The 24,852-nt window shown below is 53.0% G+C and overlaps 1 protein-coding gene across 1 annotated transcript; it reads right to left on the bottom strand.

Annotated features, from left to right (window-relative positions):
• Positions 1 to 331: 331 nt before the first annotated feature.
• FAM83A (family with sequence similarity 83 member A) lies at positions 332 to 23,709 on the bottom strand. Its single transcript, XM_004482098.5, has 4 exons — positions 23,176 to 23,709; positions 15,017 to 15,184; positions 13,261 to 13,385; positions 332 to 1,302 (listed from the first exon to the last, which is right to left on the bottom strand). Exons 1-4 carry the CDS (start codon positions 23,650 to 23,652, stop codon positions 768 to 770), a joined length of 1,305 nt encoding a protein of 434 aa, XP_004482155.2. The 5' UTR covers positions 23,653 to 23,709; the 3' UTR covers positions 332 to 767.
• Between the last annotated feature and the right edge of the window lie 1,143 nt (positions 23,710 to 24,852).

Here is a 24,852-nt window from a genome sequence, read left to right as displayed (position 1 = left end):
AAGGATCCAGCCCACACTCCAGGGACCTCACACTCCACACCGGGTCTCCTTGAAGCTGGACCCCGAGCCTGCCAACCTGCCTTGTCCGAGCCGGCCACCCAGGCCCCTCCGCTTGCCCCTCAGGTAGCTACAGCTTCAAACAGCCCAAAGAGCTTAAAGACACAGGTGCTGGGGCCTCAGGCCTAGTTCACGGGGTCCAGGGATGCCCCAGAATTACTTCTTGCTGGGGAGGAACAATTTTCCCACCTCTCCCAGAAACACCCACCACGTTCCCACACCCTCACCTGAATCTTTCCCTCCTGAACTCGGAGGAGTAGACTGTTTCTGGGCACTGGGAAACTCCACCCCCATCTACCACGCGGTGCCTCCATTACCCATTTGTAAAACTTGGGCTGCATCTACACCTTCTAACTTTACAAAGATTTGGGGAAACTTAATAATAAAGCACTGGCTGGTCTTTGGGAGAAAGGGACTCTCTTGTCACAATTATCTTCAGATTCCCCCCACCTTCCTCCAATCTCCCGGAACTAGAATGCGCGGAGTTGGCTAAACTAGTGCAGGAAACCCTAGGGCTGCTGGGGTCAGCAAGTGAAGGGCCTCCGGGCTGGGGACATTCAAACACAGGCAAGGATTTTGCCTTTGGGCCTCGAGCTCACCAGGAAGCAGTTTCAGAGCTGCTCTTCTTCGAGGTGGGGTTCTTGGACCAGGAAAATCCTGGAATGCCCAGCCCTGGAGCTGGGGGAAGGGGCAGTCGGGTAAGGGACCCTTCAGAAATGAGGCGAGGCCTGTAGAAAGGGCCTCCAGGCGAGGGTCCCTCTGGGCGCCAGGCCCAGCTGCTCGAGCTGTAGCCGCGGGGGCCTGTAGGCGTTGAGGTCGCCGTAGAGAGCCGGCAGGCCTTCGCGGGGCCTGGGGGCGACGCGGGCCTGTGCGGTCAGGGTGCCCCAGGGGCTGTGGTAGGGCCGCGGCCTGGCGGGCAGGGCTGGGTTTGAGGCCAGCGGGCTGCTCGGCCCCGAGGACGCGGACGGGCTCTGGCTCCGGGGGTGGCTGCCCGTGGAGGGGCAGCTGAAGGGGTCGGAGGGCGTGCGGTGGCCCGCAGAGCAGCTGCTGCCGCTGAGGCGGCCCTGCAGGGGGCTGCGGCCCGTGCCAGGCTGGGGGGCCGCGGGCGGCCTGGGGTAACGCAGGCCCATCACGGGCTTGGAGGAGGCGTAGAGGTGGCAGAACTCCTCGTCGAACAGCGCCACCGCCTGGCCCGTGAACTTGGAGAGGATGTTCCTGTGGACGTGTCCGCAGAGCCAGGTGAAACTGGAGGGAAAGAGGAGAGAGTGAGTCGGGCTGGGCCTCCGGGCCTGGGGCATGGCTGTTCTGGGCAGAGAAGGAGGGGGATTGGCACAGGCCCAGAGCCCCTCATTCCATCCTGCAGACCCACCGGAGGGAGGTGTGGTTACCCCCTTTTGCAGATGGCCGGACCGAGGCTCAGGGCCCTGAAAAGGTTTGTAGCGTCAGTGAATTCCTGGCCTCTTTCCTTCAGAAACTCCCCAGGGAGGCAGGACGTTGCCGGGTGCGAGCTAAGGCCCAGGTTTGCCAACTCCATCTTTGAACGTGTCGCCGAGTGGCTGGGCCCAGCTTCTCCCCTCGCCAAGCGTGGGGACACCCACCTTTTCTAAACAAGTAGGGGTTTGGAGAAGTAGCTGTGAAACGACCACAGCTCCTTGGAAGGCAGGGGCTGAATTTGTAGGAAAATCCAAAGTGCTCTTGGAAGAGGGTTTGGCCCCATTTCCAGGCCCCGTGGATGTGGAGGGGTGAAGGGAAGGAGAATCACAAGTCCCCACCTTGGGAGACAGAAAAGGGAACCCAGGGCCAGCCCACAGGAACCAGAGATGACTCCTGGTAGGTGCAGCTTGTGCCAAAAATCCCCCCAGCACCCGTGAGGGGCCCTTGGGAGAGCCTTTCTCCTCCATTATAGGCCTTAGAGGAAATGGAGACGCTTAAAGCATTCCGATGTTACTTTTTATAATCCCCCAATTTAACCAGATTCTTTTGTGGTTCTGAAGAGACAACTCCCTACACCCCCTAAAAGTCCTTCAAAACCCCCAGTGACAGCGCCATAGGCTTATCCAAGAGCATCAGGTTGGAGATACCTGGGGCCCTACCGAGTCGCATCTGGGTGGGGGAGGAATGGGGGGCCTGCAGAGGATGGTCAGAGGGCGGCCGGGATGGGCCCTCCCCGGGAGGGAGGGCAGAGCTGAGCAGACACGGGCTGCAGCAGGGACTGGGCCCCCAGCCCCCAGCCCCCAGCCCCCAGCCCCCAGCCCCCAGCCCCCAGCACCCAGCTCAGCCTGTCTTACTCCCAAAAGGTGAGGCCCAGCCTGCCTGGTTCCCTGTCTGTCAGGCAGGGCGGGGGGCCCACGCAAGACTGGGGTAATCCTGGGAACAACAATGAGGCTTTGTTTAAACCTCAGCTCACGCCCTGGAGTCACCCACACACACCCCAGAGAGGTGAGCAGCTGCCGCTGAGCCGAGAGCCAGCCCAGAAAGCAACCCAGGGACGGGGGACCAGACTACACTGAAAAGCCAGTTTGGAATCAGGCCAGGTGAGAGAAGCCCAGAGGTGCCCTGGCAGCCTCAGGAGCTTCTATGTTACCTTTTTATAAAAATCACAGCCCACAGTAAGAAATACACTTCATTTTAATTTTAATTAATTAATTATATTAATTAGGCCCTTAAGTGCATAGAATTGACCCTCATCATTGCCCATTTTATTTTTAAATAATGTAATAATCACCTATGAATGTACCACCTAAAATAAAAGCTACAATCTTGACAATAACTTGCATCTACCACATGGTTCATTCGCCCAATCTATGCCCCAGGTCCCTGCACTAGAGGAAATCATCATCTTGAATCCTGTGATCATATTCCCTTGCTTTCCCTTTTCCATAATTTTTTAAAAGGTATTATTTATTCCTGAAGGTAAATATTTTTATTTTAGTTGTTTTTAACATACATGTAGTCTTTTGGGCTTTTTCTCACTTAATACTATGTTGCCAAGATTTACCCAGATTGTGGCTTGTTGCTGTGAGTCATTCATTTGGACTATTGTATACCATCCCATCGAGTGGCTACATCATGGTTTATTCATCTCTTCTCCCACTGGTGGGCATTTGGGTGTTTCCACAGTTTTGTTGTTGAGGGCAGTGCTGCTAAAAACATGCTTGTAAATGAGCATGAGTTTCTCTTGGAAATATACCTAGGGGTGGAATTTCTCAGTTATAAACTAGGTGACTATTTAGCTTTAGGAGAACATGCAAAACTCTTTCCAAAGCTATGGCACCAGTTTATAATCCCAGAAGCAACATGTAAAAGAGCCTTTAAACGAACCTTTGATTTTTTTCCTTTTTCTTTTTTTTTTTTGCTTGTCAAAAAGAGGTGAAACAGTAGCTCCTTCTAGTCTCAATGTGTGTGTACCTGATCCCTGATGATGCTGAACACCTCTGCATGTGTTTTTTGGTCACACACATTTCCTCCTTTGTGACAAGCCTATCATGCCTCTTGCCCACTTTTCTATTTGGCTTTTGGGCGCTTCCTGTGATTCGCGTGAGTTCTTTATGACTTTGACTCAGGGATGCAGGTCATGAATACCTGCTTGCAGATCATTTTTTCACTTTCTTTGAGATGTCTTTTGATGAACTAAAGGTCTTATTTTTAATACAGTCAGATTGAGCTGTGTTTTGTTGAAGAGAGCTTGACCTATCTGAAGGTCTCAATGATATTCTTCTATATTTTCTACTAAGAGTTTTGAAGTTTGTTTTGGCATTTAAGTCCTTCATCAGTAAAACGCAGTGAACACAAGCGGCCCTGTGCGTCTTCCCGCCATGGCCACCCTCCTCCTGGGCTCCCCCACAGCAAGGACGACAAGCCCAGCCCCAGCAAGGCACAGGGAGAGCTGGAAACCCTAGTCAAGGAAGCTGCTGACCCCCAGCCCATCGCCTAACCTCCCCGGGCCTCAGTTTCCCCACCCGTAACTTACTAAAGGTCGGGACAGCACTTGGCCCAATGCCTGGCACAAAGCTACAGAATATCAGTCCTGCTTCCTCCTGCCCCCAGCACTGTGCCTCCCTGCACGGCCATCCCAGCGTGAGGGGCTCTCCCTGGGACAGGAGAGATGAACGCAGAGCTGCTCTGCTTGATGGGGCAGCGGCTGTTGACCACTGTGCCGGCTGGAGGACAGAATGGGGGGTTTTCTCCAGAGCTTTCCTCTGGCAAACCCTGCAGAAGGGATCAGACATGTGAAGGGCTCTTACTTCATCCAAGTGTTATTGTTTATGATAGAAATCCTAAAATTATTATACTTATTATAACAGCGGCTCTTTCTAATTTATAGGAACACGTTGGAAGTGAGGTCAAACCATCTTATAGAGCCAATAGCAGTGATCATCTGCAGGCCACCTAGTTAAACTCACTACTCCCTTTCAAATCGACCCTGTTTTGAATTATAATTATCAAAATAAAACTGAAATTGTAAGTATGACCAATGTCTTAAATAGCAATATGCTCTTTTTCTTAAGGAGGTACCAGGGATTGAAACCACTGAGCTACACCCATTCCACAGCAACATACTATTAAACAATGTTGTTGAGTGTCTCCCACGCCTGCATGAGCTGCATGTTTATACCGCTATTGTACTTAATTCTTACAGCAATCTTAGACAATATGATTACTTTCCATTATTTTTCTGATGAGGAAACAAGTCCTGAGAGATGAAGGGTACCCAGCTATTAAGAGTGAAGATATGAACTCTTGTTTGGGGTTTGGTTTGGTTTGGTTGAAAGGTGAAAACCTACCCATTTGTGGATTGGGAGGTGGGGCAATCCACATTTTGAGAAGCTGAAGATACACACAGAGATTCTGTTTTCCTTCAGGTGGTCAAGTGAAAAGAAAAATTTTTCATGGGAATGGATTTCAGCTTGAGTGGAACCAGCGTGGGGCGTGAGAGATTCAGCAAAGAGAAGAAGCCAACCCCTCCCAGAGCCTTCCCCCAAACAACCCAAATCCCTGCGGGTCCTTCATCAGTTTTCCTGATGCACATGGATAATAGCACTTGTTTCTCCACTTTTATCTCTCCATCGGTTCTTAGTGAGCTTCCAAATGACAGGGACAGCCTCCTTGTTCCTGAGGTTGAGGGTTCCTGGGAGGAGATAACCAGCCATTGCCCCACACAGTGCAGCTGGCAGGTTTGGGAGGATGTGAAATTGCTCTAAAGTAATTGCCTAATCATCAACTTTGGGGCAGGGCTTTTTAAATCAGAGATTCTGGCCCAGGAAAATGTTTCTTTAAAAAATCCACACTTTGATGTATTGATGTTCATTTCGTTTTAAGTTGGATCCTGTTTTGGGCTGATGGAGGGAGAGGTGGCACTTGCTTGGTTGATTTCTTTCCTGAGTTCCAGTAACTCTCAGCTCTTCCAGTTATTGGCTGAGCTTCCTCCTCTCTCTCTAGTGAGTTCAAGCCTGAGCGCCCAAGGAGAATGCTGACCTTGGAATAAGGCTTCAAGAGCTCTGCAGTGGCCAAAAGGTGGAAACCGCTCAAATGCCCATCAGCAGATGAACGGACAAACAGAATGTGGTCTATGCACACCGTGGAATCTTATTCAGCTATAAAAAGGAAGGAAGTTCTGATATGAGTTACAAAACAGAAGAACCTCTTGGAGATTATGCTAAATCAAAGAAGGCCCTATATTGTACGACTCTATTTGTATGAAATATCCAGAAGAGGCAAACCCATAGAGACAGAAAGTAGATTGGGGTTTGTCTTGGGCTCGGGGGAGGAGGGAATAGGTAGTGACTGGTTAATAGGGTTTGCATTTGGGGTCATGAAAAAGTTCTGAAATTAGAAAGTGGTGATGGTTGCACAACATTGCGGGCATATTTTTTTTTATTGTGAGCATATTAAATGCCCCTGTATTATACGCTCTAAAGTAGTTAATTTTGTGTTATGTGAATTTTACCTTAATGGGAAAAAAGGAGAGTTCCTTAATTCCAGTGAACCCCTCCCTGCCGGTGTGGTTCCTCAGGTCTAGGGCTACAGAGGCGCCAGCCTTGCGACCTTGTCCTTCCCATCCAGGTGGTGAGCTGGGCCGACTGCAGTTTGGTTAAGACGAGGCCTGAAGCCCTGAGTTTGGGGTTTAGGTTGAGCTCCTGCCTTTAAATGCCAGCTTCTTTTGCTTGCAGTCCAGAGGCCTGTGTCCCCCACTAGGGAAGGAGGCAAGGCTGAGAAGTCGGAGCCGACTCCCACCTCATACAACACAGCTGGAGGGCTGGATGCCAACACTGAGAATTAGAACCAGGCGGGCTCCATTTTCCACGGGGCACCCAGGATGGTGAAGGGCAAGGAGAGGAGCTGAGGGCACAACACACCGTGGGGCAACCCTGGCTGTGGCAGGAGGAGGCCAGGAAGGGCAGCCGTCCATTCGGGTACCTGCCACCAGCGCCGATGCCAAGCTGAGTGTGCAACTGGCATCGCTGAGGGCTGCCCGCTGCTGCAGGGTCTCCAACCCCTGCGCTGAGTTCCTGGAGTTCAGCCACCACCTCATCCAGGGCCTGGAGCACATGTTCAAACCGTACGATGCTGGGAGGGATGGCTGCAGTGCCTGGAGGACCTGAGGCCGATGACGGAGAAGCTGGGGCCTGAAGAGCACCTTCAGGGAGGTGGACGGAGACCTTGATGGCACACTCAGCTTCCGTGAGCCCCCGCTCATCTTCCACAAGCCGCGGCGGGGGGCTGCAAGAGGGTGATGTCATCCTTGAGGGCACAAGGTGACAAGAACCCGCTTTGAAGCCAAGGAGCAAGGCTTGTCATCCGCCAGTAGGTCTGAAGCTGAGTTAAAAGCCGAGAAGCTGAGCTGGAAGCCGGAGCAGGAGGAGAGGAGCCTGCCGGGAACTCGGGCAGCCTGGGTACCTACTCAGGCCAAACGTGACCCGCGCCCACCGCTGTGCCTCACCGATGCCCCCGCAGACATGGCTGTGCCCCTCACCCTGGCCAGCCCCTCCCACTCATGCCCACCGTCCAAGGCAAAGTCGCCGTGTGCTCTTCTTGTCCGCTTGCATTCTTGTCAGCAGCACCAGGAATCTGTGTCTCTTTTTGCTGCTTCATCTTGCTGCGTCAACTCTCCATGTGTGCGGCGCCACTTCCAGGCAGGCTGCACTTTCTTCATGCGGGGCGGCGTTCCTTGCTGAGTGGCACTCCTTGCGCGTGGGGCTCCCCTACGTGGGGGACACCCCTGCGTGGCACGGCACTCCTTGCGCGCATCAGCACTGCGCATGGGCCAGCTCCACACTGGTCAGGAGGACCTGGGTTTGAACCCTGGACTTCCCATATGGTAGGCGAACGCTCTCTCAGTTGAGCCAAATCTGCTTCCCGGCAAACTCTTTAACAGCCTCACTGGGTGCAAGGGCTGCCCCCACCCCAGGGGGAGCTGCTCCTGTTGGGTCCTGAGGTGGCCCATGCCTCTGGCCCTCTCTTCGGCCTTCGTCTCTCTTTCCTTCTCAAACAGCCACAACCCACTTCCTCTTCCTGGCAACCTTTGCTTTTCCCTTGTCCTTTTACCATTCCACACCACAAGAGCCGTGTGCTGTGCTACTTTGTACAGACACTTCTTCCTTCCATGGTCCTCTGCTGGAAAGTACAGGCCCTGGAGGCTGGGATCTTAACGTTGCCCATTTTCTTGGGTAGTTCTTCCCTGCACCCCGCTCCTTTGTTTCTGATCTGTTTCCCTGTTCTCATTCTCAGCCTGACTGGCTGCTTGCTCTGGCGTCTTCTCTCCGCTGGGGCAGCTGGGCCTTAAGGGAGGCCAAGGTGGACGGCTGCCCACCCCCTCTCCACCAAGGGAGCGGCCTGTTCCTTAGATGGGAAGAAAACAGGAAAAGATGGGACGTCTGTCCCTTCCCCTTCGCCTTCCTCCTTTGCTCCTAACACTCCCTCAGAGTTCACCGTCTTCATTCTCCTCAGTTCATATTTCCCCATTTCAGCCTTTTCCCCACTTTTTTAACCATCAGAATGGAAGATAATTAGAAGTAATATTACCGAGTAGAAATCCTGTTCAAGTCTGCGTGGAAATTATATTACAGTAGACACCTGACATTCCCAAGTGACAAATCCAGGAGGACCTTCCAAACACCCCAAATTCCTACCGGTCCTCATCACCTCTCCGCTCTCCCACATATGCTCCCAGGGCTGAGGTGAGGATGCTCGTAGCTGCAGCACAGATTTTCACACGCTGCGAGCTGTTGGGATTGCTCACAAACACCAGGAGTTTGCTGTATTTAAAAGAATTATTCCCAGTGTGATAGTTACTACTTCTCTTTTGTAACTGCAGTCTTCATAATAATAAAGAAAACATCTGCATTTCTACTTAGAGCTGTTTCTCGTTAAGTAAACTGGAATAGACAAGCCACCCTGGGCTCGTGACGTCGGGGCAGGGCTGTCTCGCCTCAGAGCCCTCTCCTGGCCCGCAGTCTCCTCTCACAACAGAGGAGCGCTGGTTCAGCTTTCGCTGAGGCAGGGCTTACAGAGCTCAGATGAGGAGAGCAAGGCTCAGGAAAAGGTGGAAAGCCAGACGGAGCGAGCGTCAAGGGAACCTGAGTGTAAAAGAGCCCTTCCAAGTCCCCCTTTCCCCCGCCACATCTGTCCTTCTGCGAAGCACAGCTCCTCCCTCTGCTGCATCCTTCCTCTGCTCTTCACCCGGCTCTCTGCTCTCGTTGAGTCCCCAACAGGAGGGCGCCCTGGCCTGGAGCGGGGCCTGGGGGGTGCAGGCTGTCCAAGTAGTTGCTGGGGACGGGGGAAGGCATGGTGGGAAGGAAGAGGCCCTGGCGGTGAGGTGCCGTGCTGAGGCCACCCAGCTGGGGCGGCGGAGCTGGAACTGGACCCAGCTGCCCCCCGGCCCAGGACGCCACCACTTCCAGCCCCCAGTGCCAGCTCTAGTCCTGTGGGTGGGCTTCGAACACTCTTCCTGCAGGGCATCTGTGGGCTGGCAGTGGGGAAGGAGCTGGCGGCTGGTGGTTGGGCCGTGGAGATGACATTTGCCATCGTGTCCAGGGCACTCTGTGAGCATTTGGTGAGCCTGGAGAGTTCCCAAGGGAGAAAAACTGTCTCGGTGCCCTCCGGGCTTCTGGGGACTCACGGATGCCCCCGGGGCTGGGCCACTCCCCCTCCCCCAGCCAATGTGGTGTGACCCGGCCCGCTCTGCCTGGCAGCTCCTCAGCCCTCCGCCCCTTTGTCCTGCCTCTGTGTCCCCTCTCCTTGGGGCCTTGCCAGGGTACCGGATGGCTAGCAGCAGCCATTTATTGGGTGCCAACTGTGTGCCAGGACCTCTGCCATGTGCCTTGCATACCAGTGAGGAAAGTGGGGCTCAGGGTGGTTACGCACCAGCTTGGTTCAGAAACTGGGAGCTGGGATTGCCGCCCAGGTCCTTGTCTTCTCTGCTGCACCACCTCCTCTGGGAAGCCCACCTGGCCTGACCAGTGATAACAGCTCGGACATGGTCACTGACGTAGGGACTTCCAGTGCCAGGAGGGGCATTTCAGTCCAAAAGGCAAGCTGGGCCGGAGTTCTATGGGGTGAACTGAACTTGAAGTGCTTCTTAACCCACATACTCTCTTTTCCCATCGCAGGAGCCTTGTTCCTCTACCTCCCGATTTAAAGAAGTTTGCCTTCTCTGAAAACTTGCCCCATCCTTGGACGGAGCGAACGGCAGGCACAATCTTAAACACGACAAGCTCCCCGTGCCTGCCCTTGCTCCAGCCACAGTTCATTGTCTGGGGTTGACACTGACGGAACGGCTGGTGGAGAGGCGATGGCGGGGCTGGGCTGGAAGGCCCAGAAGCCTCAGGGATGAGAGGCCGTGGGTCGCTCATGCATCCATGAGGAAGGAGAAGGATGTGGAAAAAAGCTCATGCAGAGGCTTTGTGGTTCCGTGAAAGCTGGCATGAGCTGCTTGAGACCCGACTTTCCCAGGCTCTCTGCGGCCCGGGGCTCCCACATATCCCACCCTTGTATGTGTCTATGGTTAGCTGCTATCATATCACAACACCCCAACTTTCCTTAGGTAGTTTAAATAGTTTTTCTGTGCCTTAAAATGAAACGACCTTGACCGGCTCAATATTTCAAACCCACACAAGGACCCTTGGGAAGAGAGAATTATTGCACAATTACAGACTTTGTTGGAAAACATGTAAAGTATTTTTTAAAAAACCAACTAAGGGTAACCATTAAAAGAAAAGAATAAAATACAACCCATTAAGCTTTGTATCTAGGGGAGGAAATAGGGAGCTCAGTGAAATACATAACACAAACAAACTAGCCATTCAACCAAAAGCACAAAAGGGAAAAGGAAAAGCAAAGCCAAAACACATAATGAGAAATAAGTTCAAATGCATTGGAAATCACCAAACTATAAATGGGTCTTACCAATCTATCAAAATATACATATTATCAAATTACTTTTTTTTTTTACTGTTAACTTTAATATCCTTTTTGTATTATTATTATTATTTTTTATTTTTAGGTACCAGGTCCGGGGATTGAACCTGGGACCTTGTATGTGGGAAGCTGGCACTTTACCACTGAGCCACACCAGCTCCCAAATTACATTTTTTACAACTACATTTTTACAACTACAATGACATGTTTAAGGGACACACCCAAAAATCATACAGAAAATTTGAAAACAATGGGATGGGAAAAATAAATACTATGTGTGGTGGTTTGGAGCGATGCACACATGTTCTTAAATTTAATCCATTGCTGCAGGTGTGAGCCTATTGTAAGTAGGACCTTTTGATGCAGTTACTTCAGTTAAGATGTGAACCAACACACTCAGGATGGGTCTTAATCCTGCTACAGGATGCCTCTAAGTGGAGAATGAAACTCAGATAGACAGAGGAAAGCCACAGAGGGAGCAGCCAGAAGCCGAAAGTCAATGGAACCTGGAAGAGAAGGGAGAGGGCGGGGGAGGCCGCCATGTGCATTGCCATGTGGCAGAGGAGCGCAGGCCCAAGGATCATGGGAAGCCCGACCCTGGACACGAGTCTTGGGGAAGAAAGCAGCACCTTACAGATGGTTTGATTTGGACTTCTCCAGCCTCAAAACCATGAGCCAATAAATTCCCATTACATGGCATTTTCTTTAGCAATGAGAAAACGAAAATACCTCACCAATATAAACCAAGGGAAGGCTGGAGGTGGTAATAGTAATATCATAAAAAGTAATGCTAAAAAGCATAAAAAAAGGTTAAAGAAAAATACCATCCTTTTGATGCAAGGATTTCCCCCCTTTCTCTCATCCGCTTCATCCTCATCCCTCCCTGCCTGGAGATTTTGCAGTTGCCTCCACCTAGCCTTATGACAGCCTCCTGGGCTCCAGCTCCCTGAGAAAGAGGACATGCTGCAGATGCACACTGAGCCCCTTCCCATCCCAGCCCACTGGCACTCACAGCCTGCCTCTTGCTCCCAGTTTATTCCCAGTGTTGGCTTTTTGCTTGTGTTTTATCAATCACTGCGGTGGGTTTGGAGCAGAGGGAACAAGCTGAAATGCAACCAGTTATCCATTCTGCTCTCTTTCACACTCATTACCTTTGTAAAAGAGAAAAAAAAAGTTCCCTGTAAGGTGTTGGTGGAGAGGTGATGTGTGGAAATTCTCCACATTATGCATGATTGTTTTGTTAGCTCACAACTTCTCTAATAAAAATAGATATTAAAAATTGTTGGATGAATTGTATACTTTATTAGTATCAATAAAATTGATATGTTAAAAAAAATGTTCCCAAACTACTTTGAGCTGTTTGTCCCTTCCCTAATTGCTCTCTCTCATTTCCTCCTTTCCCCAAATCCATTATCAAATCCACTTCCTCATGTTACTATTTAGGACATTTGAAAGAATGTCCTGTAGGCTCTGAAGGCAAGATTCAAGGCTGCTTTGTTGATATCGGCAGATGCCCCATCACTTGGATGTGGGAATCTGGATGCATGTATTGAAAAACAAATACTCTGAATAGAATTTTCTCCAAAGAGGATATACCAATGGTCAATCAGCACATGAAAAGACACTCAATGTCATTAGCCATCAGGGAAATGCCAATCAAAACTACAATGAGATACCACTTCCTATCCACTAGAATGACTAAAATAAAGAAGACAGACATTAACAAGGTTTGGTGAAGAGCAGGAGAAATTGGAACCCTCATACATTGCTGGTAGGAATGTAAAATGGTGCAGCCACTTTGGAAAACAGTTTGGCAGTTCCTCCCAAGGTTAAACATAAGAATTACCTTCTGACCCAGCAATTCTACTCCTAGGAATATATGTAAGATACTAAAAAAAAATACGTTCACACAAAAATCTGTACACGAATGTTCATAGTAGCAGTATTCATAATAGCCCAAAGGAGAAACAACCTAAATATGAATAGATAAACAAAATGTGCTATATCCACACAATAGACTATTATTTGTGCAATAAAGGAATCAAGTACTGACACAGTCACAACATGGATCAACCTTGAAAACATTATGCTAAGTGAAAGAAGCCAGTCACATAAGACCACTTATTGTACGATTCCATTTATATGAAACGTGAAATGTCTAGAATAGGCAAATCTATAGAGATGGAAACTAGGTTAGTGGTTTCCTAAGGTGGGAGGATTGGGAGGAAATGGGGATTGCTAATGGGTATGGGGTTTCTTTCTGGGGTAATGAAAATTCTCAAACTGACTGTGGTAATGGTTGCACAACTCCATGAATATGCTAAAAACCACTGAATTGTACTCTTTAAGTGAGTAGATTGTATCGTATGTGAATTATATCTCAATAAAGCTATAATAATACAAGAATAAAAATATTGTAAAAATTAGATGGGCACACACTCATACAAGTCACATGACTTTATAACGACACCTAGGAGGTCTAAGGAGGGAAACAGATGATTCTAGGTCCAATTGCAATTACCAAGGGCAGCTGCGCCTGTGGAAGTGCATCCTCCCAGGAAGGACCCACACCTCCCCCTGGGACCCAGGAAGGGCCTGCACCTGGCCCTGGGGCCCAGGTCGCCCTGCCTCCAGCCTCCTGCATGTGAGGAAGCTCCCTTTCTGGGCAGAGGAAGAGCGTCCAGGGAGCTGCTGATGAGTGCGTGTCCAAGCAGCTGTAGGCTGGTCTGCACCTCGCTGGCTCTTGGCCCTGCTTGCCCTTGACAGGAGGAGAAATCCAGCACTCACCTGTACGATCCCGACAGGACGTATGTCCAGTCCGAGATGATGAACTTCTCCTGGATCTGACCAGCGAATTTCCTGCCTGATTTGGCACAGTACACCTCTCCTTCCACACTCCGGATAGAAATGTTCTATTGGAAGGAAAGTCAAGGTCTCATTCACCATGTATTTAAAGATATACATTTGCGTAGGGAAAAGTCTGGAAGGATGTTCACCAAGACCTAAATGGGGTGGTCTCTGGTTGGTGGGCCTATGGGTTGTTTTTATTTTGTCCTTGGCTAAGTTTTCTAAATTTTCCTATCGTCTTGGCATTATTTGGATAACAACCAAAAGGAGGGGAGAGGTAGAATTCAAACAAGGCAACAACCAAAAGAAGGAAGAGGGCTGGATACTCACACTGCCCTCACTCTGGACTCCCATGGACCACAAGAGGTCTGCATTTGGAGGCAAGCCCAGCCCTGCACTGAAAGTGGGTTTCAAAGGAAAGCCTGGTGCAGCCCAAGGAAGCCATTCAGGGAGGTCCCAACAGGCCTGGGATTGTCCAGTCTAGGAAAAAGGGTGCTCACAACTCAGTCATGGCTCTCTTTATCCCCTTCTTCCCCCGGCAGCATCTGCTGCCTAACCCTTGGGCTGGAATCCTTGGAAGGCAGGCAGGTGAAGTGTATGAATCTCTCTGCAGCATCAAGGCAGAGCAAGGTGGACTCTTGCCTGGATGCACGCTGGGCTCAGAGTCAGGGCAGGCTCCAGATGGCACGCCCAGGACCTCCCTAAGCTCGCAGGAGGAGGGACACATCCTGTCTCCATGTGGGGGGCAAAGACTGCCGGGACACTCTGTGTGGCCATGAAGGCAAGTCCAGCACTGGCTCTCATGACTATTTTGATGGCCTCATGCCATGAAGGTTGACCCAGGTAAGGCCAAGCAGACCCAACAGTCAGAGGCCCTGTAGCCTGTGGCCCCAGGAGGGAGCCCTGAACCCAGCTACACCCCGCCTGCGTGGAGGGTGGGAAGAGGCTTCCTCCCGGTCTGCAGGAGCGAGGGCGGGGTCTCCCCGAGGCTGACCTGCCTGAGTGGGAGGGGAGTCATCCAAGGAGCCCTGAGGACCGTCCCCCCATCAGCTGTTCAGCTGGGCCTACTCATGAAAGCTGTGAGTGTTTTATACTTGACCTTGCATTAACTGCTCCCAAATTCAGTGTGACTAAATGAGGTTTTATCTCTGGGCTTTTTTTCTCCTTGCCGGGAGAAGGAGGAAGGGAGTTCGGTTAAGTCCAAGGGGATTGGCTTTCTGTTGGGGCCAGGGAGTTCTCAAGACTTATCAAAAAGGGCCTGGATGCTGGCCTGCCCTGTGAAGTGTGGCCTTTGTGGAGGGGAGAAAAGGAGGGTGTGGCAGAGACTGTTGCTTACCAGATATCCATGGACCCTTTACAGGTCCCAGCCCCCCACGCATCTAGATGAGTTGTCATAGCTCTAGTCAATAGTTATTGACCAGAAGATGTGGACCTCTTCCAGGTCAGCTCCCAACATCCTGTGGAATCCTCCAGCCCTCTCTCCCTGCCCCTGGCCACTGCAATCTTGAAGGCCACATGTTCCTTGTGGGGTGACTATAAGATGGAGGAGGACCATCTGACCTAAATTGGACTTGGAGCAAGAAATAAACCTTCATTATGTTATGTCATTGAGATGGGGATATTTGTTACCATGGCATAGCCTATCCTATCCTGACTAATACAAAGCACATTTAAGACTCTCATTGGGGGGCCCTACCTTGAGATGACTGTCAGAGATCTGAATTTTATCACACATCTCCTGGAAGAGCTTCACACCTCCGTGGTCCAGGAGCACACAGACGAATACCCCACGCTTGTTGGCAGCCTCGAGAATGTCACAGAAGATTTCTGCATCCGTGAACACATCCATCAGTATGGCCAGGACCTGGGCCAGGGCAGAGGAGTTGGTCACCGGAAGAGTGAGGGCCAGAGGTGAACTGGTTTCAAGCAAACTTCCTAAGTCCCACTGGGCCTGGGCTTTCAGGGTAGGGGGAGCTGTTCCCATTGCTGCTGAGCTGGAGGAGAGAGGAATGGTCCTGACCAGGCAGGGTTCAAGGAAGGGGAAAGAAGAGCTTCAGTGGAGGTCCTGCCCCAGACCTGGCCACATCTCTTTAGCCGACCACATGCTGTCTGGTCTTGAGGCCCGTGGTTGGAGAGCAGAGTGCAGAGGAGGAGGAGAAAAGCCAGAAAGAGAAGAAGAACAGAGAGAAGAAAAGAGCAAGGGGAAGCACCTGGGCAGGGTCAGAGGAGAGGAATCAAGTCAACATGGATTCTCAGCCTTTTGGAACTAGATGACGCTCTATAGCCACTGGTTTGCCATGGAATCCTTGCCTCAATCAAAATCCTATGTGGTAGAATGGATGTGCCTCAAGCAATTGAGCTTCCATGTACCATATGGAGGACCTGGGTTCAATCCCTGGGACCTCCTGGTAAAAAAGAAAAAAGGCATCCTAGATCTGCGCGGTGAGGCACAAGGCCCCTGTGCAGTGAAGCAATGAACTAAAAAGATGATGATGCAACCTGAGAGAAAAAAATCCCATTATCTTGGAAGAATCAAGATCAAGAAGACTGTCACAGTGTCACGGAGACAGGTGAGAGGGCCGGCTGGTGGCCCCTGGGAGTTGACTTTCTACTCAGATGATGTGGGGACTGGACAGGGGAGGGAACTCCTGAGCAATTGCTGGTCCTGGGTGGGAACTCAGAAAAGAGGCTCTACTAGTGAGGCCCATCCACGGTCCACGAGGAGCAGGGACAGTCCCGTTAAGAGGAGACTAAGTGACCACACACATTCACACTTCTGGCACCCTAGACAGCTGAGGTCCTTTCTCAATGTTGAAAGAGAAATGCCTTCTGTGCCAAAGTATCAGACAAAAAACAATACCCTCTCTCCCCAGTAGGACAGGAAATCCTTCTAGATCTGTTCCAGAGGCTCCCTTGGTTCCCTGAGGCAGGGTTGGTGAGCAGCTGGTTGACTGAATACAGAAGGGGCAGGGTTGGAAAGAACCCAGCGCCCTGATGATGCGCTGAGATAGAGGCTCACGCTATCTCGGTTTGCCTCGTTTCTTCCTGTTGGGATCGTCTCCCAGCTGGATTAATCCCAGGCCAATCATGGGTTTGTACCAGCCTCCTTCAGCCCCCTGTATGGGCATGCTGCCTTAGGGGGTATAATGGGGTGAAGGGCGTCCCCCCTAAAGAGATGTCCACATCCGAACCCCCAGAACCTGTCAGTGGACTGTTGCACTGTCGGCACCCTGCATGCTGTGCCAAACCATCCATCAGAGAGAGACACTCCCATGACCCCCTCCAGGGGAGGGTCTCACCAAATACAGAGCAGCAGAAGCATACCAAGGCCTGCCACCGGTAAAAGCAGGACTCACACAGGGACTGGGGAAAGGACATTGACTCCCATAGACAAGGGACAGAGCACAGCCAGCTCTACTGGTGGGCGTCGGGCCCCCATGGCCAGCAGGTCCCAATCCGCAGCCGCTACAGGGTGAAGACCTGGTCTGTGCACAGTGGAAGGACGCTGCTTCCTCCCCCCAGGAATGGATGTACCACAGGGGAGGGAGAGTGCCAGCTGGATGCCATAAAACAGACCTGCTTGAGCTAGACTGCCTCCAGGGAAGGCGGTGGCACGGCCCCATCTGCTGGGGCTGTTTGATCTCTAGGTGCTCCCGAGAAGGGAGTCAGCCCCACTCATCATTCGCCTCAGCCAGCCTAACACAGTCCTGAGCTCAGGGTTTATTTGTGGGTCACAGGGAAGGGTGGCAGGCTGCCACTCTGACTGTCCCCACCACAGTGACCACACCTGGAAAAAGGTCTTTGAAGATATAAGTTAAAGACCTTGAGGAGCAATCAAGCTGGATGATCTGGGTGGGCTCTAATCCTGTGAGGAGGGTCCTTAAACAGAAGAGGAGGCAGCCACAGACCCACAGGGGGGAAGGCCATGCGAAGACGGAGGCAGGGACTGGAGGGGTGCAGCCACCAGCCTGACCTCACCAAAGCCGGAAGAGGCGAGGAAAACCTCCCTCGAGTCTCAGGAGGGGGCAGGGCTCTGCCGGCACCTTGGTTTTGGATTCCTGGCTTCCAGAACTGTCAGGTAATACATTTCTGTTGTTTTCGGCCACCAAAGTTTGTGGTCGCCCAAGCCACTAATACAGAGGGGAATACATGGCCCAGAAGAAAAGCGGTCTACTGGGAGCAAAGCAACTTCTGCTCCAGTCCCGATGCTGCCAGAAACTAGCTGAACACCTCAGGGCAAGTCACTCCCCGGCTCTGGCCTCAGCTTCTTTATCTACACAACACTACGGAGCTATGAGGCAAGGCACGTCTAACTATAAACCAAGATCATGTAAATAAAAGCACAGTGTGAAAGTAAAGGTGGGCATAAACCCCAAGGAATTGAAATCAGGGACTCAAACAGACACTTGTCCGCCGATGTTCATAGCTCTGTTCTTCACCATAGCCACAAATGGAAGGAACCCAAGTGCCCACCAACAGATGAATAGATAAACAAAATGTGGAATACTATCCAGCCGTAAAAAGGAACGAAGTACTCACTCATCTACAACATGGATGAACTGTGAAGAAATCATATTGAGTGAAATAAACCAGAAACAAGAGGACAAATATTGTATGATACCATCTAGATGAAATACCTAGGTCATGCAAATTCATAGAGAGAGAGAGGAGTATACGAGTTTCCAGGGGTAGGGGTGGGGAGGGCAGGGAATGAGGAATTAATGCTTAATTGGTGCACTGTTACTGTTTGGGTGATGGAACAGTTTTGAAAGAGGATGGTGCTGATGGTAGCATGATAGCATGAGTATAATTAAGGCATGTCCTCCACTCTGTCCTACTTTTATTTTCCCCTTTCTCTTTTCCTACATTCTGATGCTCATTTATTTATTTATTTGTTCTTGCTTTTGACTCACCAGTAACAACGGCAGCTATTTATCGAGTACCTACTATGGGCAGACAATTTGCATATGTCTACTTCCTGGACCCTTACAAAGCTATTAAGGCAACTTTCCAGATGAGGAGCCAGAGGTGCAGAGAAGACCCGTAACTTCCCAAGAGCCACACTGCTAGAAGGTGGCAGAAGTGGGACCCCCAAACCAGAGCCCATTCCTCCCCCCATTCTGCTTGGGGCCTAAAGGACTCCGATGGCTGCCTGTCTGTCCGCACCTGGTACAGCCAGAGGGGCAAAGGGATGAGGAATGGGCGGGAAGGGGGAGTCAACCCTCCAGGGGATTGGGGAATCCCAGAGCACAGCTCAAGGAAGTGTGGACTGAGAAAGGGCAGGGGGCTACAGGGAGCCTCCACCCACACCCCTCTGCTGACGCCCAGAGATGGGGCCAGTTTCCCCTGAAAAGGCGCGACCTGGAGGGGAACCCAGCAGGGACCAGCCGCACCCACGTGTGAGCCTCAGCGCCTCCCTGGCACTGATCAGGAGCGTCTTTGTGCGCCACGCCCTGGGGGCCCAGAAGGCACAAGTGACCTACCGCTAGGGCGAAGGGAAACAGGCTGTCACCACCCCCCGGGCACTGCGGGGAGGGGGAGCGAGCCCTGTGGGGGCTCTGGTCCTTGGTGGGGCGCCCTGGTCCCTCCCGGGACCCCGCGTCTCTGGCGCCCGACCCCTCCCTCCGGGTCTGGCTCCTCAGCGCAGCGGCCCCTGCAGGGGGAAAGGCCCGCGCGCGCCTGGGGACCCTGGCGGCGCTCCGGGGTGCGGGGGCCTGGCGTGGGGCGAGGGACACTCATCAGCTCCCGGCGGCGGAGGGGGGCGCAGTCCCTGCTGGGGGCGAGGGGGCCTCCCTCGGTCCCCTCCCGACTGGATCCTCGAATCTGAATCTCACCCCTGCCGGCCTCCTGCCAGTGGGGGAGCAGTGGGCGGTGTCGCTGTCGCATCGCCGCCTGGTGGGGGCAGGGGCAGTGGAGAGGGGAACAGCCGGCCCCAGCTCCCTGTCCGGCCCCTGGGGCGGCGCATATCGCCTCTGGAACCTTGGTGCTCCTCGTCTTCCCTCCTCGCGCTGACCGCCCCCACTTCCCTCCCCTCCAATCTCCCAATCTGGTGCCTAGACATTTTCTTTCTGCATGGAATTTATTTGTGTCATTGTCTACAAGAGACAGAGAGAGAGGAGGGTGGAGAGGGAGAAAAATGACATTCCAGGGAAAAAAATCCCCCTTCCCCACCTCGCTCTCTGAATCCTGCCTTAGGTGTGCTGCACTTTCTCCCCTGGCCCTGGACTTGCCTCATAAAGCCCTGACTCAGTGGATCTCAAAGGCTTTGGTCTCAGGACCTTTTTATACTCTTAAAAATTATTGAGGGAAGTGGAAGTGGCTCAACTGATAGAGCATTTGCCTACCATATGGGAGGTCCAGGGTTCAAACCCAGGGCCCCGTGACCTGTGATGAGCTGGCCCACGTGCAGTGCTGATGCACACAAGGAGTGCCCTGCCACGCAGGGGTGTCCCCCGCATAGGAGAGCCCCTCGCGCAAGGAGTGCGCCCCGCATTGAGTGGCCAGGTGTGAGAAAAGCGCAGCCTGCACACGAGTGGTGCTGCACGCACAGAAAACTGAAGCAGCAAGATGACACAACAAAAAGAGACACAGATTCCCAGGGCTGATGAGAATGCAAATGGACACAGAAGAACACACAACAATAGGGGAAGGGGAGAGAAATAAATTAAAATAAATCTTAAAAAAAAATAAATTATTGAGAGCTCTCTCTGCCTAGAGGAGCGAGCACCAAATCTTGGAGTCCATTTCCGTCTTTCTCTCCCACTTCCCAAATAAATTCTTTTTACTGGTCCAAAAAAAAAAAAATAGAACCCCGAAGAGTTTTTGCTTATGTCTGTTATAGCTATCATATTATAAAATAAAAATGAAAAAATAAAACATTTATTAGTCTAATTAAAAAGAACATGTTAACATTAATAAGTTTTAGTGAAAAAAAATAGTTTTCAAAACAAAAAATTATGTAATGAGCAGAGTGGCATTGTTTTATGTGTTCACGGATCTGCAATGCCTGGCCCATCCCAAGATGGCTGACCTGAGATTCCTGCTTCATCCTTCAGTCTGTTGGCGACGTTGTTTGGATGGAAGCGTGTGAAGAAAATCCCACCTCGCGTTGTCATGTGGTTAGAAAGGGCGGGACCTGAAGGCCTACGAAAGGGTCTCAGGGACCCTCGGGGATCCTCCATCCTCTTCGAGAGCTGCCGCTTTCGTCCCTCAGTCCAGCTGCTCCTGGCCCTGCCATCACCCCCTCCTCGTCCCCACGCCTTCCTCTTATCCCACATCCCAAGCTCTGGTCACACCGGATGGACAGACGAAGTCCGACTACCTGAGGGCCCTTTCACACCTCCTGACCGTCAGCCGGGAATTAATTTCCCTTCCCTCTCTGCCTGGCAAACTCTTACTCAGCCCTTCCACCCAACTCAGAGACACCGCTTCCAGGAAGCCTGACTGAGCCATACTCCCCGCCACTCCCAGGCAGGGAGGCTGCCCAAGCCTGGGGCGACCACCCGCCCTTGGTCCCAGCTCCAGCGGAACCAGCAGGGTTTCGCTCTCCCCTCCACTACCTGGCTGACAGAGGGTGGGAGGGTGGTGTGAAGCTCCACAAGGGAGGGCGGCCTCTTCCTCAGCTCTGCCATCCTGGCTGCCGGCCTGGCCCCCAAATGGGGCTTTGAGGAATAAAGGACCGTGAGTGTGAAGGGGAGAATTTCTGCATCTTAAGGAGAGGAAGCTGCTCCAGAACACCTGGGAGGTCGGCGCCCTCTCAGGACATAGACAATGTAGCTGAGGGAAAATTTAATCCTAGGCTTTCCTCCTCTCTGCCCCCTCCTCTCTCCACGTCTGTGCGTGGGGGTGGGATGGGGAGGCCACAGCCCACTTCCAGGGAAAGTCTGTGGCTGGGATGCAGCCTGCCTGCCATCCCTGAGCCCTCGTGCATAACTGTGTGTGTGTGTGTGTGTGCGCGCACGTAGGCATGGGTGCTGTGTGTGTATGGGGTTCCTGGCAGACAACAAAATGGGTAAAGTCCACGGGGACCTGGGACGATAGAGAGTGGTGGGGACTGAGGCAAAGGGGCCTGCCTACAGGGGAGGCCACCATTCAGTGCCTATGAAACCCTGCCTTTCTACTGCTTTGAGAAGCTGGAAATTCTCACTTTTTAAAGAATTCTTCAGATTTTTAAAATGTGTCAATCACGACATGCTGTGCCAATCAAACAAAGCCATCATCGGTCTCCGGGTCCCAGTGTCTTGCAGAGTGGGCAGTGCGGAGAAGGAGGGGCTCTTAGCGCAGGGGGGTGTGTTTCATGAGCCCTAACCCAGCTTCTTTCCGGTGAAGCCCTCACCTGGCAGCCCTTCCAGCTCTTTGAGCTGCAGCATGGCTGAGAATTTCCCCGACACCACTGGCCCCCACCCCTTGGGGGAGCATTGAAGGTCACGCACAGGAAGCCAGGGTGCACGTGCTTAGGAACAGGCCTTTTGGAGCTGGAAGGGACCTTAGTCTGCCCAGGAATCTGAGACCTGGAGAGGTCAAGGAACGTGCCTGAGGTCGCACAGCAAGCGGGAGCCAGTGCTCCTGGCTGCCTGCCTGGGCCCATCTGTCATTTCCTAAAGCCGCCCTGTCACAGGAACATGAATAACCCACGTTCCACCCGCTCTTACCTTCCACAGGATTTTCTAGAACTCTGCTCACTCCCGCCCCCTCCATGCAAAGTCTCCTTGTCCCTGGTGGCTCTTTTCAGAACCTTAAGTTTTCACAGAAAATTGAACTTGGGAAGGGAGTCAGTCATGCAACTGGGACCCTAACAAAAAGGAGCTTAAATATCAGCTTGTTCTTTTATTATTTCTCTTAAATGTAATAAACTAATTTTTATGATGAGAGAGAGCACCACACCTGTACAGATGACATTTCTTTTCCCTGGCCCTCTGCAGCTTCAGGAGGGAGCGCCTGGACCCCTGAGCTGAATGGTTGGTTTGCACACCTGGGGTAGAGAAGGCCCCAGAGCTGGAGTCCCTCTGCCCACTTCCCAGCTGACAGCAGGTACCACTTAAGGCCCTGGATCCAGGGCTGGTCATGGTGTCTGAGATTCCATCAGTCAAACCTTGATCTTGAAGGCTTTTTCCTCTTCCGAGGTCACTTATTAAAAAACAAACACTGCAGAAGGAAGAAACCTTCCCATCTTTTGCTGACCCCTGGCTGAACTCAGTCTTTGCAAGGTCATTTGTGGACAGGCGGGTCCAAGCAGAGTCTAGAGGGCAAGGACAAGTGTATGTCCCCATGGAGTGGCCCCTTCATTTGGGAGCACAGAGGCAGGGTGCTGACCCAGCCCGGGGCATTCAGGAAAGGCTTTCTGGGTGGACAAGAATGAAGAGGCATCAGCTCAGGAGAAAGGCAGGGAAGATGAGGGAACAGGTGAGCGCGCAGGTAGAGGGACTCGCAGGTGCTGATGCCTGGAGTCAGAGCAGGGGGGCTGGAGAATCTGCAGGGAAGAGGTAGGAGGGGAGCCGGAGAGGCTGTGAGCTAGTTCTTTGCGCTCTAGCAACTGGGAGCCATCAAAGGCTCTAAGCAGGGAAGCCACCAAGTTGGATTTGTGGTACAGAAAAAGCTCTCTACTGCGGCACACAACTGGGGCAGTAGGGGATGGAGATGGAAGAGGAGAGCCAGGCGGAAGGTCACTGCACGAGTTCCAGTGATGGACAGTGGTGGAGTCAAGGCAGCACCAGGAAGGCAAGAGTCTGGCCAAGGCAGAGGGCAACGTCCCTGGCTCCACCCTCAGCCCCGATCCCCTGGGCGCTGGCCCCACTCCACCAGCCCCCACTCCTGCCTGGCCCATGCCCGGGAAGACACGGGCGTCCCCCCGGCTACCTGGCTGCTCCGGGCGATGCAGCGGCGCACGAGGTCCCTGATGCTGTGCTTGTCCGCCTGGAAGTACACGGTGGCGCTGGACTGTTCCCTCAGGTAGGGCTTCTCGGCCAAGGCCCAAGTGTGCAGCAGGGCTGGCCGGCTGCCCTCCGAGGCCGCGGGGAAGTAGGTGCCCGACTGCAGGGAGCCGGAGTTGAGCCCCCCGGGGCTGGCCTCGGCGCCTCGCGGGGGGTCCGCGGGACAGGGGGGCTCCCTGGCCTGGGCCTGGATGTACTGGGCCTCCGCCGAGGACAGGAAGTCCACCTCGCCTTCCTGGCTGAGCACCCGCCAGTAGGCCTCAGGACCCCCGTCCAGGAGCGCGTCGGTGGCCAGCCGGGCGCTCTCGTTGTGGCTGAAGTCAGCCCTGGCCGGCCGCGCCCACTGGTTCTTGACACCTTCCAGGCGTTTCTGGAGCTTGCCCACATGCCTGGACCGGCTCATGCTGCCCTGGCTGGGAGCCGATCCCGAGGTGAGAAGGCGCCCGCCTCCCTGGGCCCGGCTCTGGGCTGGGAGGGAATGAGGCCCTGCAGCCCCGAGCAGAGCTTCTCGGGGCCCAGCCTCCACGCTCCGGGGATTGGCCTATCCCTGCGGGCCGGCCGCCCTGCCCGCGGGCCGGGCCTGCTCACCACGCCCAGGCCACCCGCCCTGGGCTGAGGCCTCTCCTCCCGGCAGCCACCAGGGGGTGTCAGGTGAGCCGGCTCTCCTCGTCCCGGTGAGCTGGCCCACAGCTTTCCTGCTCCGTCGCACAACTCTCGGGGAGCCTGGGGAACTTCAGGCCTTTGCTGCAAAGCAGGGAGACCCTCCCAGCAGCCTCACCCAGGCCGACGGCGGCTGCAGGGGGACTGCCCCCTCCTGTCAATCACTAACTCAAACATTTCCCTGGGTGTGTGGGAGGGAAGGTGTTGTCTCTGAAACCTGCCCCCGGGGAGCAAGGGAAGCTGGAGGCAGGCCAGGGCTGGCCAGGTGCTCCTTCTTTCCCTGGGGGAGCTCCCCAAATTCCCACCCCTCCTGTCCTCTGAAAACGCTCTTCTCTCCTACCCATCACCGGTCCTCATCTGTCATTGCCTCGTGTGAGCAGAATCTGCAAAGAGGTTCCAGTTCTTGGGCCTACTGACCCGCGGCTGTAGCACGTGGAGCCCCACGTGGAGAAGCCCCCAAGGCTGTGCTCCGGGCCCGTCCCCGAGGCGCCCAGTCTGTCTCAGGTGCTGGAGGGGCGGCGGCACCTTGCGAGTCTGGAGTATTTGGGCTCCGTAGGGAGTGAGAGCTTTCTTGCAGACCAGGTCTTGGTCCAACAGTGGAGTGGAGCATCTAGAATCAGGGCAGTCTTGGACTCTGAGGCTAGGATTTGAGTCAGTTGTTAAATCTGAAAGCAGATCCCAAGAAGCACTGATGGGGACATGGGGCTGGAGACAGGAGGGGAAGGGTGTGTTGTGACCGTCCGGGATTGCATCCTGCTGGGGACCTCTGGAAAGTGGTGAATACGTCTGGGTTTTGGGGTTTACCTGCCAAGCCCCAGTCATCACCCGTTGGAAGCTGTTCCTGGGCAGGATTCCCTCCCCAGCACCTGCCCTGCGTGTTCACCGAGAAGCCCCTGAAGCCAGAGAAAGCCTTCACGAGGGCACGGGGCTTACAGTTAGAGAC

This window comes from Dasypus novemcinctus, chromosome 14, assembly GCF_030445035.2.
Source record: "Dasypus novemcinctus isolate mDasNov1 chromosome 14, mDasNov1.1.hap2, whole genome shotgun sequence".
Lineage (NCBI taxonomy): Eukaryota > Metazoa > Chordata > Mammalia > Cingulata > Dasypodidae > Dasypus > Dasypus novemcinctus.
Note: the sequence above shows the minus strand (reverse complement) of the source record. Positions and strands in the feature narration are given on the sequence as shown.